General features: G+C 35.8%; 1 protein-coding gene across 1 annotated transcript in view; it reads right to left on the bottom strand.

Annotated features, from left to right (window-relative positions):
* The window catches only part of LOC149280538 (zinc finger protein 804B-like), a 169,389-nt gene that overhangs the window by 10,136 nt on the left and 141,253 nt on the right, over positions 1 to 18,000 (bottom strand). The window contains exon 2 of the mRNA XM_089500397.1: positions 10,938 to 11,081. Coding sequence (XP_089356523.1) covers positions 10,938 to 11,081 — 144 coding nt within the window. The remainder of the gene's footprint in view (positions 1 to 10,937; positions 11,082 to 18,000) is intronic.

The raw sequence follows: 18,000 nt of genomic DNA, 5'->3' as shown, positions 1-18,000 counted from the left end.
GACCAAGACTGGCCCTCCCCACTGATATATAAGCTGGGTAGTCTTCAGATAAGGCATAAACACATACGTATGACCACCTTAAGTATAGTGTATAACAATCTGCGAATTGCTAAGACTCTAAAAACGAGTACAGAGCAATCAGGTGGGATCCATAGGGACCTGTTAGTGTATAACTTTGTATTGACAATGTAAGTATAATTTTAATTTCCCGTTTAATTTTTACCTTAAAAAAGTAGTTTTCTTTAGCTGGTATTTTTAGTGAGTGTTGTCATTTTCAAATTATATTTTTTGACACATTAACATATTATTTGCATTTTAAAAGGAGAGTTTGATAATTTCTTGTGCATATTGAATACTATACAGCATGAGTAAGGATTCCACAACACATTATGTTTACATATCATCGCCTACAGCCACAAGGTTAAATGGATTCTAAGAGTACGTCCACACTAAATCATACTGTCGGTTGCTTCTAGCCCCACAGCACCAAAGCACATACTTAAAGACTCTTGAATGTCTTACGTAATTAATGAGCAGGAGAACAACATTTCTCTTCTGATATCATGTCTAAAACATAGAGGAGGGTGCTTTAAGAAACTTGGGTTAATATATGAATAGAATATAATATATACATAATCCAGATGCTTCTTATGGAAAGCATTGTTCAGTCTGAGTCAGGGAAATCATACTTGCAATTAATATGGGTTACAAACGATAAAAATTAAAAAAATGAAGAATGGTTTGAGGAAACAGTATATTTCTAGAACAAACAATGATTTAAAACTTTGAATGCTCATGATCTGACAACTGACTAGGGCTAGTGATTTAAATTCACACACAAACAAATATTTTAATTGGAAACCTGATTCTTCCATCATGTAAGGATTTATCCAATCTGCTTTCCATTATTAATATGGTATTTTCAATAAATAAATAAATAAAAAACATAATAAATACATTTATCATCTAAAGGGCAAAGTGAAGGTTGGCACACAACCATAAAACTCAAAGTAACCATTTTATGTAAAGATGTTTTTTACTTAAATTTCACTTATCAGACAAGAAATCTTTTTTTTTTTTTTTTTTTGGTAAAACCCTTCTTACTTAAACTTTTTATAGCAGGCAGTTTAATGTAACAGTCAGATAGTTCAAATAAGTAATGGCACTTTTTCCAGTAGTAAGAATCTATTATTCAACCATATAAAGGTAAAAAATTACAGGTTCAAACATAAGGAATTGTGTTTTAAATTTTAACACTTTCAATACTGGAATATATTGAATTACCCTCATCTAACATTGGAAAGGTTATATTTTATGTGGTAAACTACCCCTTAACTCACCACCACATGCAGGGTGTTTGTCCTCGTTTTCCTCCCTCCTCGTTTTTGGACATTTGTGCAAATTAACAAATTTGGCAAATGTTGTTAAAATTTAAATTCATATGAATTTAAATGCACAAGTCTAGTAGACAAGGACTTGTGAGATATTGTTTTTGAGGACTTGTAAAATGCATTGAACAAAGCTGGGATGTACAGTTACAGGCATTAGCAGTAGGAAGAGGGAGATGATTCTACCACTTTACAGATCTTTACAGAATATTGACATTTTGGATAGCGTTTGGAAAAGCGCTACTAAAAAGGTAAATGGTTTGCAAGAACATTATCAGGAAAGAGTAAGTGATCTCAATATGTATGGCTTGGAGGAGAGAAGAGAGAGGGAAGATGTTGAAGTATAAAGTACTTAAAGAGTACTATAGGTACTATAGGTGGGGGTTTATTTCAAATAAAGTTAGAAACTAAAACTAGTGGGTCAGGAGTTTAAATATAATGCAAAGGAGCGTTTACATAAGGAACTCCCTGTCTCCAATGCAGATCATACCCTCTATACGAGCTGCCGCACTGCCGTCGCCCAACTATCGTAGGTTCACATAATGAGCATTATGTAACCCCTCTGGGCTCCTCACTTACTGCATTTAAGGCACACTAATCCATTGAGCATTTAACTGAATCACTTAGCTAAGATTCCTATTGATCTCCATGAAGTCTTTATGTAACGGTCAATGTCTATATTTTACAACCATAAACCTGAGTTGAGCCATGTAATTAAATTGCAAACCATACTTTCTTTACCAAAGTTAATACCAATTAACATTTAGACAGCTCATTGGATCAAGCCCAGTGTGTCTAGACTTAAATGTACTTCTGGGCACCAGTTACAACCTAAATGGATACTTTTTAATGGATAATTTTATATCCCTGCCACCTCTCTCACTAAATGTGTGTTGGTGGATACTATGCTCACTTGATTGTGCACGCTGAATTAATTATGTGTTTGGGTCACTATATCACTGGTTCATTTGGCCAGCCTTGTTCTAATGCTAAAGGTTTCCAGCCCTTCCCTGACTGATATGTTTGGAATACACGACAATTTTCAGTAATATAGGACATTGATCAAAAGAGGGTCTTAAAGTCATTATGGCCTGTCAACTATGGTAGATTTTAATTTCTATGCACAAGAGACAGGTGACTGATTATTACTAGTACCTCTCAGTGCATTGTTTATCATAAATGCTAGATTGGTCATGGAAGAACTCCTGTACATTGGACTCATTTGACTTCAAACTTCAGGTTCAGAGCTACAAGTTTTGAAATGGATGTGTGACAGCTCCTGTCATTAAAACCTAAGAGTTCAGCAACCAGGTGGTTGCACAGTCAAGGCAGCGATATTTATGGAACAGATTGTCTGTTACTGACTTATTCAGCAAACTAACAGAGAAGGCCATGGTGGGAGGCAATTAATTAAAAATGATAGTAATCATCAACATAAAATTTAATGGAGACTAGGATATATTTTGAAATGCATTTACTAAAATACTTGGACGGAGAATATATAATAAACTGAAATTGAGGAAATAAAAATATTAATACTTATTCTTCTACATGGATGCAAAACAATCTCCTAGCTCATGCTGTTGAAGACTAATGGTTTTATTAAAAAAAAAGTGTTTCTTGTGTTTTTACCATATTCTACATCCTACAGATTCATTATAGACCAGATTATATTTATTTAAAACAGATCCGTTTCTTGCAGCAATTAGGGGGTGCTTTACCTTTACATAGGATGTATTTAAGAAAACTAAATTTGGACTTTTTTTAAATTTTGGGTTTCTGCACATTCAAATGTAATTGCATAACATGTTAGCAATATATTTAAGACAGCCTGTGTCTGCTAACAGAAACAGGCATCACTTGGGATCCTTTTTCAGGGTATGAATGAAGCAGATGCTTTGGGTGTCCAGAGCTGCTGGAAACTTAGGGCATGTGAAAATTAAATACAGTGGACACAGATGAAAGTAAATGCAGCTAAATTAACAATTTTTAAATCATCAGAACTTTACTTAGTCTTTGCTATCAAAAATAATTGGTGAAACATACAGCTATAAACCATTTTATTGGACTTTTTAAACATAATTTGTAAGGTTCGACAAGTGACACTTAAGATGGATGAGACTCCATAAAATCCAGAAAAATCAATCTATCTTAAATTAATTCTGGTTAGACCAGGAAGTTACAAATGCCCAAATCTTCAATATTTCCATTAAATATTTAATGTGTCACAATTTAATAATTTCTGCTTTTAGAACGCAAGATAAATCCACAGAATTTTCTTTTTTTTATTTGACCTCCTATCATTTGTCATAAGTAAGTTCCAATATTTAGTTCCATATTGTTGCTATTTTTTTTTTTAGAGAGACTAGATGGCACTTAATATATTTTGCCCTGTTTTATAAATAACCTGACTACAAAAACCTTGATAATTATAATGGTTGAATGATTTTCAATATAAAGAAAAGGGCATTTATCAATTAATCAAAAACTTGTCATGCTATGAATTAAATCTGTATGCTTGCGCCAAGGAACTTTATTTTTACTCTGTTTTCCACTTAAAATGTATGTTTCATTATAATACATTTTTTTATTATATTGAGTGGGTAAAATATGCTTCAATTTATCTCAGGAAAAGATGCAATCATTTAAATCTGAACTTAAAAAACGCTCACCCCATGTTCTAAATGTATATCTGTGAGGGCATTGAAACACTACTTCATCTCATTCATTAAACTGGTTAATATATTGAGTCACATAAGATAGAGTTATAAAATATGTAATATAGAAAATGGGACTGAATGTTTGATGATGCTTTATCCTTACTTTAGTTAGTTTAACTTACATACAAATATGAGACTTGTTATGTAGTATTAAACAGAGAATTTACTTAACAATGACATCATGCGTTGTCAGTTTGGGTACCGTTTTGGTTAGAGCATTCTCTCTATGAAGAAAGCATTGCAACAGCACTTTCCCAGAACTGAATTGGGCCACCTATAGCATCCACATTGCTCCACACTTGGGTGTTTGATCATAAGTGAATAATTATCACTGATGGTTAAACACCCATGCACTGGTTAGCTATGCGGCTAATCTAGGTGATGTGCTTATTGTAAATCCCAGGATGGAGCCTCGATTTGCCCGCGTGAGCTATATCGCAAACGTATTTTATTACAGTTTGCGTTCCAAAAGTCTCTTTGTACCATTTATAAAATAGTTTATGGGTGTACATATGTTTAGTATTTTTGGTGAAAAGGAGCAGGGAGCATTGGGGTTGCCATATCAGTTAGTTACATTATGTAAAGTTCTACTGTATCATACATGGATGGAAAATATTTAAAAATAATAATAAATAATAATAATATTAAAAAGAATGCCTCAAGCCTGTATTGGAACCCTGATTTCCTTTGCATTCATGTATTTGACAGATATTAAATGGATAGTCCCTTTAAATTTCTGTGATTACCTCCTTTCAAATTTCCTTTCTATTGGGGGGATTCTGCAGAATGATCCCATACACATTTGCCCCCCCACACACTATTTTCCATGCAGAAAATTACTGGAACATGGTATATCCCAGACTGGAACTGTGAAAGTTGCAAGTATCAGATGAGACAGCTGATGCATATGCACAGAAAGTGTTCCTATTGATTTAAATGTCAGCACTTTCCTGCCACTGATGTAAAGAATCGTCAGACCACAGGGGAGACAGGGAGCTGCAGCTTCTCCCTAAGATAAGTTGTTTTTTTTTGTCTTATACTTTTTTGACTCTTTAAATTCCTTTTTCAATTAAAGCCATATTATTCAGAAGGAAATGGATTTATTTCTTAATATTGATTATTATCATCTTTTATTGATGAAGCGCCAACAAATTACACATCTGCACAATTTAAAAGGGGCAGTTAACTCATACATTACAAATAGACATTGGTACATTACAGACACATCAGGAGTTGAGAACCCTGCCCATAAGCGGCCTCCCTATTTATTTTCCTTAACGTTTTTATGTTCTTATTGAAAACATTTTAAAAATGTATCTTAAATTTCTTGCCTGTTGCAAAATAAAACAATTGTTTTTTCAACATTGGGCCAACATTAACTACTATGAAGCTAAGTGTCCCATGGGTTTCAATTTAAGAGAGGTTAAATAGTCCATTTACATATTAATTAGCATTAAGTCTTAATAGTGGTGAATGCAATTCCATCGCATTTAGCTGTTAATGACATTTATCTTATCGTTTCATTTTAAGCAAGCACTTGGCATTATTTTTTAACATTTTCATAAGTGCTAATGATAAAAAGAATCTCATTATTATAAGCCATACGGGCTTTCCAAGGAAAGTGGAAACACTTCTCCAATTTAACATGGTTTCCATCTATATGTGTGCAACAGGTGCAAGAAGTGCTTATTTAAGCAGATTGGGCCACATAGACTTGTGGGTTGAACATAAACAGTTGTTATTAGATGACATTTAAATTTGGAATTTGTTGCCTGGAGATGCAACTAGTCACCAAGCTGTGTTCAGTGGCATTTGGCAATTTTTTTCTTCTTCTAACCTGGCAGGAGTATAATACATATAACTGCTGTCATTTGTAAGGTTTTCAGAATTATTCTGAATGCAAATAACTAGTTGTCAAACCATTGTGTTATGCATTGAAATGATAAGATATACTGTAATTTGATACAGAAAAAGAGCAATAAATGCGCCTCATTTTAAGATTTTAGCATATATGCAAATATGGCTCAATTAATTGCTTTGACATTTGAATAGATTCACCAAATTAAATGAAGGACTCACCTGTGCCCAAATGAGTGGCTGGACTACTTTATGGATCAAATCCAGTATTCAAGGATTGCGGTTATAGAATACTGCTAATTAATACATAGTCAAGAAAACATTATTTACTGTCAATGAATAATTTTGGGGGTGCATGTTGCTCTGGAAGTTGCTTATATATTTCAGAACCTGCGTTAAGACAGGTTCTTATTGTGACTTTCACAGATTTTAGCATCTAGTAATGTTTTAAGTTGGTGTATGACATCACACTGCAGATTTATAAGCGAAAAGAAGTGGAATCATGTTGCTAGTCTGCACTGTTCTTACTGTGTTTGTCTGTTTATGCTGTACATATGTATGTGTGGTGTTTTGGCCCACAGAAATCCTGTAGCGCGATGGATTCTGGATAGTTATATGCAAATCAGGTTAACAACAACCACCTCTTTTGTCTCCATATCCCAAGCCTCTAAAAAAAAAAAAGGTATATCAGAGGAGAGTAGAGAGATTTGTCTCCCAAAGAGGTACTTTTAAAAGAGATGATCTATAGCTCCACTAAAGAATGCATATTAAAGTATTCTGTGACTTGGGGATGTGGTAGAGGGCAAGAGGTATACCACAAAAAATGTAAAGGGACCAAGCAGCTATCATATGCAAAATCAGAAACCTAAAGGAGGTGGCTTGACTTTGTGGGTCTCTGCTCAGATGAGTAATATCTGTCCTAGTGTGGGCAAAAGGTAAATACATCACTACCTGGACTACAACAATGCCTTATGTGTGGGCATGCCAGATTACCTGGTTCCCACTGGAGACAATGCAGAATACTGCACTCTGAATCATCTCTAGGTCACAAATTGCATCACCTATCTGTTGAACTGAGACATCTAGATTGGCTACCAGTGAATCAAGGAACAACTTTGAAACTCCGCATGACAGTACACCAGGCACTACTGTATCTAACAGTGGACCTTTATATTTACAGGAGATATTCACCTTAAGCCCTTCCCGATAGACCTCCAATCCTCCTCAACTGTCCTTGCAACAAGGAATATAGCAAAGGATCACTGGAGCTGCTTATAAATGTGAACTCCACTCTGTAGGTAGCAACAATAAATATTCAAAAAGCTCTCAATGAGAGAGACAGGGGAAACAGAAGAGTAGGTACTCACTGGATACAAATGTATCACCCTCAATCATGAATATGAAGAAAGGAGAAAACCAGGATAATAGTCAAAAACAGTTCTCCTCTTTACTTCTGGAAACACTGACCGGTTTCGGTGTGAACAAATGCCCTTATCAAGGTGAAACAAGGAAGACATACTGCAAGGAAAACCGAGGAGGCTGTTTATCTGCCGTACTAGGTGCAGAGCTCTGGAATGCCCTTCCCTCACCTATCATGCCAACAGAAGTCCACCCTGCATGCAAACCTAAACTAAAGACTTGGATCTTCATCAAGATATTCCTAACAGTCACCTCCTTATCTTTCTTGTCTTTTCCCAAGTTCACCGCTTCCTCCCTTTCACATTTCTTGCCTCATTAAGCGCATAGAAGGGTTTACCCTATTTATGTTCTATATAGGCTCACGCATAGATGGCTGGAGCGTTCCTTTAACTAGTGTCATTTAAAGAAACCCCCGTGAAATTGTGATAATGTAAATTTAAAAGTCATTTCACTAACACTTACACTTCTTCATAAATTGTTTAATATGTAGTATGCTAGATGCAGGGGTTTTTTTTATCATTCACTCTGTCTTTCTGCCATGCTACAGTGCATCCAATCTGCTTTAAATACCCATTGACTAGAAAGGCAGTGAACCTTATATCCTGTGAAATGATCCTTAACAAACCTTAGTTGGGGAAAAAAAAGGTTGGCGTTTCAGTTACATTTATTAATGTGGTCTATAGAACATTGTCAATTTGCATACTGTAATTAACATAGCTGCAGGCAGCCATACCTTTAGCGTGCCTGTGCTCTGTATGACACGGTCATTTTTTTATGCTAAACTGTATAGGTATTTGGTTACCGTTATATTAAACCTATAATTAAAACATAATAAAAAAATGCATTCAAACACTTGCTAGACATACAATTATATGTTAAATCTATTTACTGCGTTATATAAATGCTGATTAGCTGAAGTGCTATGTGGCAAATGAAAGGCCTAAATTACACTAACAATTATATAAAATGAAGAAAACAATCATACTGGTTTCCAAATGTGCTTAATCTGGTATTCCAATTTCCCTCTGACTTACTTTTAAAGGAGAATTATCACCTTCACAGCGTTTATTATAACTGCGGCACAAGTTGGCAGAACCATCAGATCGTCCATCAAAAAAGAGACAGTAATTTGAATAAAGATATCACACATGGCTGCTCCTGTAGTATACTATGGGTTACCATATAATTAATATACCTATTATGAATTAAAGCTTTTGTACCACTGGAAGGCCTAGAAACTGTATAACTACTTGGGTCTCCATCCAGAATACACAAATTAGATATGTCCAGATTTTGTGCAATGATGTGAAAAGCAGGAATCCATTTAATCAGCATATGTTGTAAATGTAGTCACAAGGTAATTGCTAAGGAAGCTATAATGACGTTGTTGATGTAAGCAAGGATGTTAATGCTTCTAGAAAAAGTAGGTCTTAGCCCTTTGAGAACTGGCAGGGGTTTCAGAGTTTTGCTAAGTTAGAAATAGATGACAACTATATCAGTAGTTTACAGTTTGTTTAGGATGTCTATATTTTCAAGGACAAGATAAGCTATTCATAAATACTTAATTTAAGGCAAATTGTCAATGGTGCAGTCATCTTCCTGTCTCCTCATGCTTTCTGCCTTCACGTCACCTTTGACTTTGAACTCTCATTCACCCCTCACATCAAGTCTGTATCCATCTTAAAAACATTGCCCACATCCGTCCTTTCCTAAGATGCCACTTGTTTATTATATCCCACCTTCGATACTGTAACCCTGTCTTATCTGGTCTTTCCTTTACCTGCCTCATCCCTCTACAATCCCCCATGAACGCTGCTGCCAGACTAATCTTCCACACCCATCGCTTTACTAACACCTCTCCCCTCTGTCAGTCTCTTCTCTAGCTGCCTATGTACTTCAGGAGTCATTTCATTTAAAAATCCTGGCTCTTTATAACGTTTCCTGTACTTACATCTCTTCCCTTATCATGAAATACACTCACCTGGTCTCTCTGCTCCTCCAATGATCTCCGTCTGTCCTCTGCTCTAATTTCTAGTTCTCATGCATGCTTGTAAGATTTCTTAAATCCTCTGGAATGCCCCCTTCCCCCAGCCTATTCATCTTTCTCTCTGCCAAACTTACGCATTAATGACATTCCGCTCATCTTCCTGTAGCTCACCTTTCCTAGTCCCTATCCTGCCCTTGGACACTTGAGCAGGGCCCTCCTTACCTCTTGTTTCTGTAAGTCAAATTGTTTTTTTTATAATACCCCTTATCTGCATACCTGGGAACTTCTGGGCTCCGGTTACTCGGAGCCTTCCCTTGCGGGACGCAGCGAGGACTGCACACTGACGTCAGCGGGCGGTCCTGTGATGTCGGTGGGAGGTCCCGCTGACATCTGTGGGCAGTGCCGCTTATGTCAGTGGGAGGTTGGGGGCGTTTCCGCTGACATCAGGGGCAGGTGTCAAGGATTTGGGTCTTGACCCGGAGAAGCGGTACTTCACCCGGCAATCTCTGGGCAAACCCGGAGAGTTCCCAGGTACGCTTATGTGCTTTTTACCCAATGTCCAGCGCTACAGAATAAGATGGCGCTATATATAAAATAATAAATAATAATAATGGGGAAATACCTCTAACATTACAATCACTGATGCCTGCATAATAACAGGGATCAGGATTTGTTCCTGCAAGCCTGCCAGCTGATCTCACATGATTTTTTTTATCTCCATCTTCATGCACAGATCGTTACCTGAAGAACTTTTAGGCATTATTTTTACCTTTTCTTTATAGATGAAAAAGCTCTTCAGAGGAAACCTCCACCTTTAAGCCTCCTCTTTAACAGAATCCTTACATTTAAACATGAGGTTTCTACTGGAAGGAGTAGAGATGTCTGGCTATTGGCTCTGGAGTGGATCAGCGGCCCACCCCATGCTACAGAATATTTTCTAAACGCGGTTGTGGATGGTTGACACTTAAAGGGCTAAGCAGTAGTAATGAGTAGCTTTCCCCAATCTGATAAAAACATATATATATATTAGAGCGAGAGTTATTCTGCATTGTAAAAACAGAGTTTCATTATGATTGGAATCTAAATGTATAAAACCCGTATCTGAATGTTATGTATCTAAATGTATTTAGTATATATTATATTAAGCTTATACTATTGATCAGCTAGCATTCTGTTCCAGCAGCAGCTGGTTTCATGGCAGCTTTAGGTGCTAATATACTTAGTTCAATTTTAAAGTAATTTGACATAACCATTTTTTCCTCCAGCACTTCATATTTCCAATTGAACAATTTATCTAAGAGAAACTATTATACTTATACCCACTCCAATTTCCAACGTGTGCTGTAAGCCAATGTTTTTTTTTAGTTAATAAAAAGCCTACATTTTCAGTATAACACCTTTGAATTAAAGGGGTGCTTAATGATATTGAAGCATGAAGCCTTGTGATTAATTGAATGAAAAAATAAATCAAGCTACATTTTTTTAACTTTTTCCGCTTGGGCATCTCAGTGCATTATTTCAATCAAATTCTTTGGACAGTTTACAAAAGGCATTTCCCAGTCTTACCTGTTTGTGTGCATGGTCATAAGAATTGATATGGTTGTCAAACTCATGGTGTTTATGATACTGCTTGTCACATAATTCACAGTAGAAATTAGCCTTCAGATCCTCCAGAGCGTTTGCTATGCTTTTTCCTTTTTCTGCATAGCCCTACGAATAAAGAAAAAAAAGCGATATATAAAGTGATATAAAAGTGAATAACTGCAAATCTGTGCATGGCATCCTGAACCATATATTTTATTTGACAGTAATCCACACAATATGAGAATACAGTCCATTTTGTAACTAAACATGGAAATCTTGATTTATAATACATTAGTAACCTCTCTGAGATGATGCTAAATTAAAACTGGTGTATTACATGTTCAGCTCCGTAGAATAACACTTTAGGGAAATGAATGATTTATGGGAAAATAATTCATCTATAATTAGGGCATTTAACCTTTAACAGGCACCGAGTCACCAAGATCTTCAAAAACAATATGCTTCCAAGGTTAACAATGAGTTTGCATAAATATTTTTATGAATAAAAAAAATAAATCTGCAATCAGTATGATTTAGGTGTAGCTGTCCATATCCAGGGCCTAGTTGCCTAGTGCGGTGTCACCATGACGTTCTACCCAATTCTAGCAAGCAAGTGCATGCAATAGAGGGTGCCGCAGGCATATTTTGTGTAGAACACTAGAAATTCTGGAACTGGCTCTTCCATATTGATTCCAAAATTGTGTTGCTTTGCCATTACTCGTCACATGGTATCATGTCTAATCTCATTAATACTTAGAAAAAAATATAGTAAAAACCATAAAAAGTGATTTGGGTACAACACAGTGGTCTTATTGCTGTCAACTGATTGTTCTTATTCTTTGGACTTGGTGATGTTAAGGAATGTTATTAAGAATTGCATTCATAGAGTATATAAACAGTATATTTTTCCCATATATACTTTGTCTTGGGTCAGTCCTAGTTATCCTCTCTAGAAACTGACTTGACAGTAAGATCAGTAAGAGGCTCTGAACAAATCTCTACTATTGGATAAACCACATCTGGAAAAGACACTCAAACACTTATTACGGTCAGCAAAGTTTTGATCAAATGATATCCATATTTCTATATAAAAGCCCTTAGTAAATATTTTATTTGTTATTTCTCATGGTCTCAGAGCAGATTAATAAGGAAGCATATCTGGTGTGACCAAGATTGTATCAGAGCATGCATACTGTATGTCGCCATAAAGTTATTACTTGGCTGTATATTAACGTTACACTTCCCTGCACTTACTCGCAGCGATACTGACATTGTCTTTATTGCTTTTCCTGCCAGCAAATGTTTACCTGTTTGTTTCGGTTTATTTTAGTGGGCATAGTCCACAAGTGTAATGCTATGTAAGAGTTCAACAATGTTCGAAATACATTTTCTGGGGCTTCATTTCTGCTAAGTATATATATATATTGAGTGACTGCGAATATAAATGGTTGATTTCTGGAAGTCACCAATATGTACAGTATATGACTACAAACCCCCGTAGTTATCTGGGAAAATGTAGTTGTTGGTAACGTATATATTTTATAATGTAGTAAACTATTCAAATATTACTCATTATTTTCATTTTTGCACATTCATTATTCGAAATTTTAATTAACTCACTCTCATTTTCTTACACAAAACCCCTAAAGGCTGAGCCACTAAAAGTGGAATAAAAATATCCAGATCTATTAAAATGCCGTAAGAATAACATTTAAAAACTTGTGAAATGTACTATAAAATAAAAAAAAATCGTATAAATTAGAATGAGTTCCTTAGGGCTTTGACATGACTTTTTCCGTTACTAGAGAGTTCTTTTTCTTTGTAGTCTGTTTTTTTCCTATTAATGCTTGGTATTATTAGTTAGTGTAATATGTTCTAAATTATTTTGTTTTTCATCATCCCTGTAAAACATGGATTAAATTGCTGTATTTAGGTGGGAGATGAAGTTCCATAATGTATTTTTTTTTTTTACTCTTTTCTTTTATATCTCTCCTGTAGATTGACAGCTATTATTAATCGTGCAAACGATTCAGTTTATCAAACAAATTTCATGGTACAAAAACAGCAAAACCCAATGTTATTGTGAATAGAAATGTTTAGTTATACCATGAATGCAATTATGATTTTTTTTAAAATGTAGATAAATAAATAAAAATTAAAAATTCATAAGTTAATGTAATGTACAATCCATGCAGAGAATATGCCTAAATAAAGGCAGACGATAAATGTATTTATATGGTGCCAGCAGATTCTGTAGCCCTGTCACAATAGGGAACTGTAAAAATATTTAACAAAGACAATTTAAAATTGACAATAACCTTCACACGTTAAGGCATACTGGCACAGATGAAGGTACTGTTTTTGAGATATAATATCTATATGGTTAGGAGGGAAATGAGATTAATAGGACTGCTTGGGTGAGGATGATTTGATTGAAGGGAGAGCAATATGGTGAAATCAGTGTTGAGATCCTACATTTAGGAATGAAAGATTGCTTCTTTAGAATGTAGATTGAGGTTATTAGGAGAGTAAAATGTATGATTTTTTTGTGACTGTTTAATGTCATCATAGGTAGGAGAGAATCTGAAAGAACAGGGTTGGGCGTTCCAGTAGTGATACAGCACTGGTGAAACCCTAAATACTCAGGTGCAAAGAAGTAATAACCGTAGAAGAGAGATATAAGTCATGGGAAGAATAAGGAGGGTGGTTAAGAGAGTATATGGAATGGGTTAGGAGCTTGAGTGTAAGGTTGGAGAGTATAGAGAACCAATAAGGGGCACTAGCACAATGGGACAGCAAATGAAAAGCAGTGGAATAGGAACATTAGTCTGGCAAGGGTGTTTAGGGTGGATTGAAGTGGTGAAATTGATTTAAGACTTTCACTCCAGAGGCAGAAATACCCCTGCCAATCACTATGTGTTAAAAATGAATGTTAAAAGGACTTTGTAGGAGGGGATAGGCATCAAATCATAGGGCATAAGGAAAAGGAGGAAATGGTTGTGGGCAAAGGTGCATTGAGGATGCAAGCGTTATTTTTCTACAGACCCCTTTGAATCACTTAAGTGCAGATGTTTTCATTAGCTTCCATTAAACCATTTTTGGTGGTCTCAGTCGAGATTCTGTTACTAACCAATGAACCATGCATTTTTCATTTCCATTAAATCCAAATAAGATTTAGATGGCTCATTGAATCAAGGCCTTTGTTTCCCGCTATGGGACATTTTAAAATAGGTACATGCGCATGCTGATATCACTAGACGTATAGTGAGATTTTTCCCGTGTAGACAGTGCTGCTCTTCAGGGCCGGCCCGACAATGGAGCCGAGTGGGGCCCCAAGCCCCTTTTTTTTTTTTAAAAGCGAAAGAGAGAGAAAGGGGCGCCGAGTGGTTTTCACTTACCAAGCTGTCAGTACCCGCTCGGCGCCCCTCTCTCTCTCTCCTCTGCGGCGAGTCTTCCTGTTCGGTCTCGGTGCCGGCTTCGGCTTGTAATGCTGAGTGCCGGAAGATTTCCGGCGCTCAGCATTACAAGCCAGCACCGAGACCGAACAGGGAGACTCGCTGCAGGACTGCTGAAAGGTAAGTACGGGGGGGGGGGGAGAGGAAGGGTAGATATGGGGGGGCGGCATTTTAAAATTCGCCCCAGGCGGCATTTTGCCTTGGGCCGGCCCTGCTGCTCTTGGTTTTTAAAACATTATATTAATTTGCTCAGAATATGCCGCTGTAATAGCATTCATTGTGAGACTCAAATAAAACTCTCAGCAGTAATAATATTGGCTTTGGGGATGCAATTGTATTTAAACCTAACATTATGCTGACCCTTCATTTTTGAACATTATATTCTAGTGAATTATTTAAGACATTTATAATAACAGTTGACGCAAATATTTATCTCTGAACAGCTCTTCAAAAGTAATATTGATTTTGAGGCATTTTTCTTGTTCCAGATGGAGAAGCTCTTAAGCCCTCTTTAGAATAAACACAGAGCAGGGAAGAATTCTGTTTCTGGAGTAGGTTCTTTAGCTAACAGCAGGCAAGAGTTTGAGTACCAAACTTAAGTGGGTGAAATATAACGAGGGTGGTTCAACAATGAGGTTATAAAATCTACATTACTGAGAGTTTAATGTCAGCAGCGGAACTGACTCTGATTGTTACTAAGCGCTGCGTTCTATGAATTACATTATAACTGGTTCTAAAAAAAGGAGCTGTCGGTGTCACAAATCCTACATTTTACAACTCAGTATACTGAAAAATAATGAGGAATTGAAAATTCAAATGAAAAAAAAACAACAAAAAAAACAATATATGCATTAAAATCTACCTTTTGTATTTACCAGTAGGGACAATGTGGACAAAGTCGAAATGTGGGATGGGCAAGAATAATGAAAGTATTGGGACAGAATAAGTAACTGCAGGTTGTGCCACCCACTTCCACTGAACTCAGCACTACAGGGGTAAAATGACATATATCCAAAAGTATTGTGCTGATTGGAAAGCAGTAACATAAGAGGTTTGATGCATTCATTTCTTTGTGCTAAAAGTCTTGCAGGGAACTGTATTTTATATGTTTAAGCAAGTTAGACTTTTTCACCACTTGTCTGAAAAAGTTTTAGAATTAAAAAGTTGGCCCAGACCCCGACATGGTGCCCTCAACCCACACATGAACAGATTTCACTTGCCTTTACTATACACAGATCCTTGTGAACATCTAGAAGAAAAAATAATTACTAAGAAAAACATTCTAGGGCTATAATTTGGCCAACAAGGAATGTCTTACAGGACCAACCAAAATGATTAAAGCTTAACTTTTATGTAGGTACAATTTTAAATTACCATTAAATTAGTCTTTAAACATTATGCTGAACAGGATTCCTAGCAAGCGATTATTCAGCTACAACATTCCTCAAAACAAAGGGCATCTCTTTGCAATATTACACAATTTTAGGGGTCTGTTTTGCTACCCCACATGAAGCCGGGCGTTCCAGAGAAAAGTGTGTGTGAGCCGGTGGAACAATATACATATTCAGCATATTCAAAATCTTTCATACTACTAGCATTTGCTTTATGAATGTACATTAGTACAACGAATTGGCTGGCTTTTTTTTTCTTTTTCCTACCCTTGTTTTGACTAATGTATACCTAATTGTATATTATTCTGTTCATAAAACAACCAGAAAAGAGTACTTTTGTATAAAATCCCTTTACGTTAAAGGGAAAATACTCTATGTAGAATATTATAATTAAAATGGTTTTTGCTTAGTATAATATTCTTTTCATTACATATAATACAATGAAGTCTCACATTTTTCTTTTCAATTTAAAATGAATAAATAAATCTAGGAATTTGCTAATTAATCAGATACAATAATGTTTTAATCTTTTTGGTTTGGCCTTGGGAAGCATTAAGTCGATTAATTATACAAAGAGTATTCCTTTTCTGTTATAATAATTCTAAATAAAGAATTAGCAGGTTAGTGATTTATTATATTAGATGACTAATTTTATACTATATACATACATACATAAAGTAGATATATATATATATATACCTATGCATGTAAGTGTATGTATATAATCATAAATTATATGATTTATGATACAGAAATAAGTCATTTAATTTGATCCTTGTCTATGGAACAACATCTACCATACAATTATTTGCTTCTCACGTAGCCATTCAGATATTATGTCGATTTTTTGGGCTTGGAAAACATTGATAACTGGGTATGCAGCTGTCAAAATACACTAACCTAAGCATTTTTTAGCTGACTATTTACAAACTTGAGTCTGTATCGGATAATAGTTTTATGGTGTGGTTAGAGGTGAACAGCAGGTCAGCTAGCCAGACAACTATATATTGATCCCTGTGTGTCTGGAATAAGCATGTTCCATAGTATCGATAACATTGTCTACCAAAGCATTAATAATTAAATGATTTGCTTTTAGCGCATGCGGAAAATATTGAGACCAAAACATCTTAAGAATTCCAGTATGGATGGCATTTCTAAAAAAGAAACTGAGTTACTTTATGTTGCGTATCTGCATTATGAAGGTAAAAGATAGGAAGTAATGAATACCGTCTTTCACCACTTTCAGGTGGGAGGACGAAACTGAAAAATATTTAAAATATACTTTAAAATAAATGTCTATACCTAAGGACAATGGGCGGTCCCTAAACACAATGCATTTTGAGCCCTCACATGTACAGGCTTTGTCATTAAGGGATTAAAATTCAGATGTAGTTATTACAGAACATAAGGCAGAGGATTTCAATGTAATCGCTTTTCTTGCCACAGATTGTTTGGAGACCCTCAGAAAAATGGACTCGGAAAAATGACCCAGAAATACAGACTTTCAAAACAAGCACAATGCACTTAGTGGTCCTCTCAAACCCAGCATGGACTGCAGAAGACATCCATGCACTTAACACGGAAAGGATACAGACATGGTATAAATGCTGCCTAGTCCTTGCTACAGGGTTTATTCACTAAAACAAGCTGTGTTTCAGCTGCTTCGCTACACTATAAATTATGAAGAGCCAGGAGCTTCTGCTGTACAAATAGCTTGACTGGGTCTGTATTATTTATGGTTAAAGCAGCAAGATTTCCTCAAAGAACACTGACCCATCGAATTATACAAATCCAGCTAAGGCCTTCACGCTGGTGAAACTTGCTAGTGTTGTGCCTTCACAATGAATAGTAAAGTGAGAGGGAGATAAAACCAGAACTTCCCCTTTAGTGAATTAACCACTAAAACCTCTGCTAACATCTAGTATTTCCAATTTCTTTGACGGGAAGCTAAAATAGATTGAACTCCCGCTTTAATTCGAGAGAGGTGGTCTAATCCAGCTTCCATCTAAACACCACAAACCACATTTAAATAAGGGAGACAAGTTCCTCTTTCCTCATGTTCGATTGATCGTTGGTAATTTGTTTTTGTAGGTCCTTGAAAGAAAAGTGATATCGTTTTAAAGTCATTACATTCGCTACAAGCAATGATCAACATTGCTGTTATTAGCTCATATGAAATTTTCCCATAGACTGGTTTTA

This window comes from Sceloporus occidentalis, unplaced genomic scaffold (assembly GCF_023333645.1).
Source record: "Sceloporus occidentalis isolate IW3139 unplaced genomic scaffold, rSceOcc1.0.p SCAF_154, whole genome shotgun sequence".
Classification (NCBI taxonomy): domain Eukaryota; kingdom Metazoa; phylum Chordata; class Lepidosauria; order Squamata; family Phrynosomatidae; genus Sceloporus; species Sceloporus occidentalis.
The sequence above is the reverse complement of the archived record's forward strand: the minus strand, read 5'-3'. Positions and strand labels throughout refer to the sequence as shown.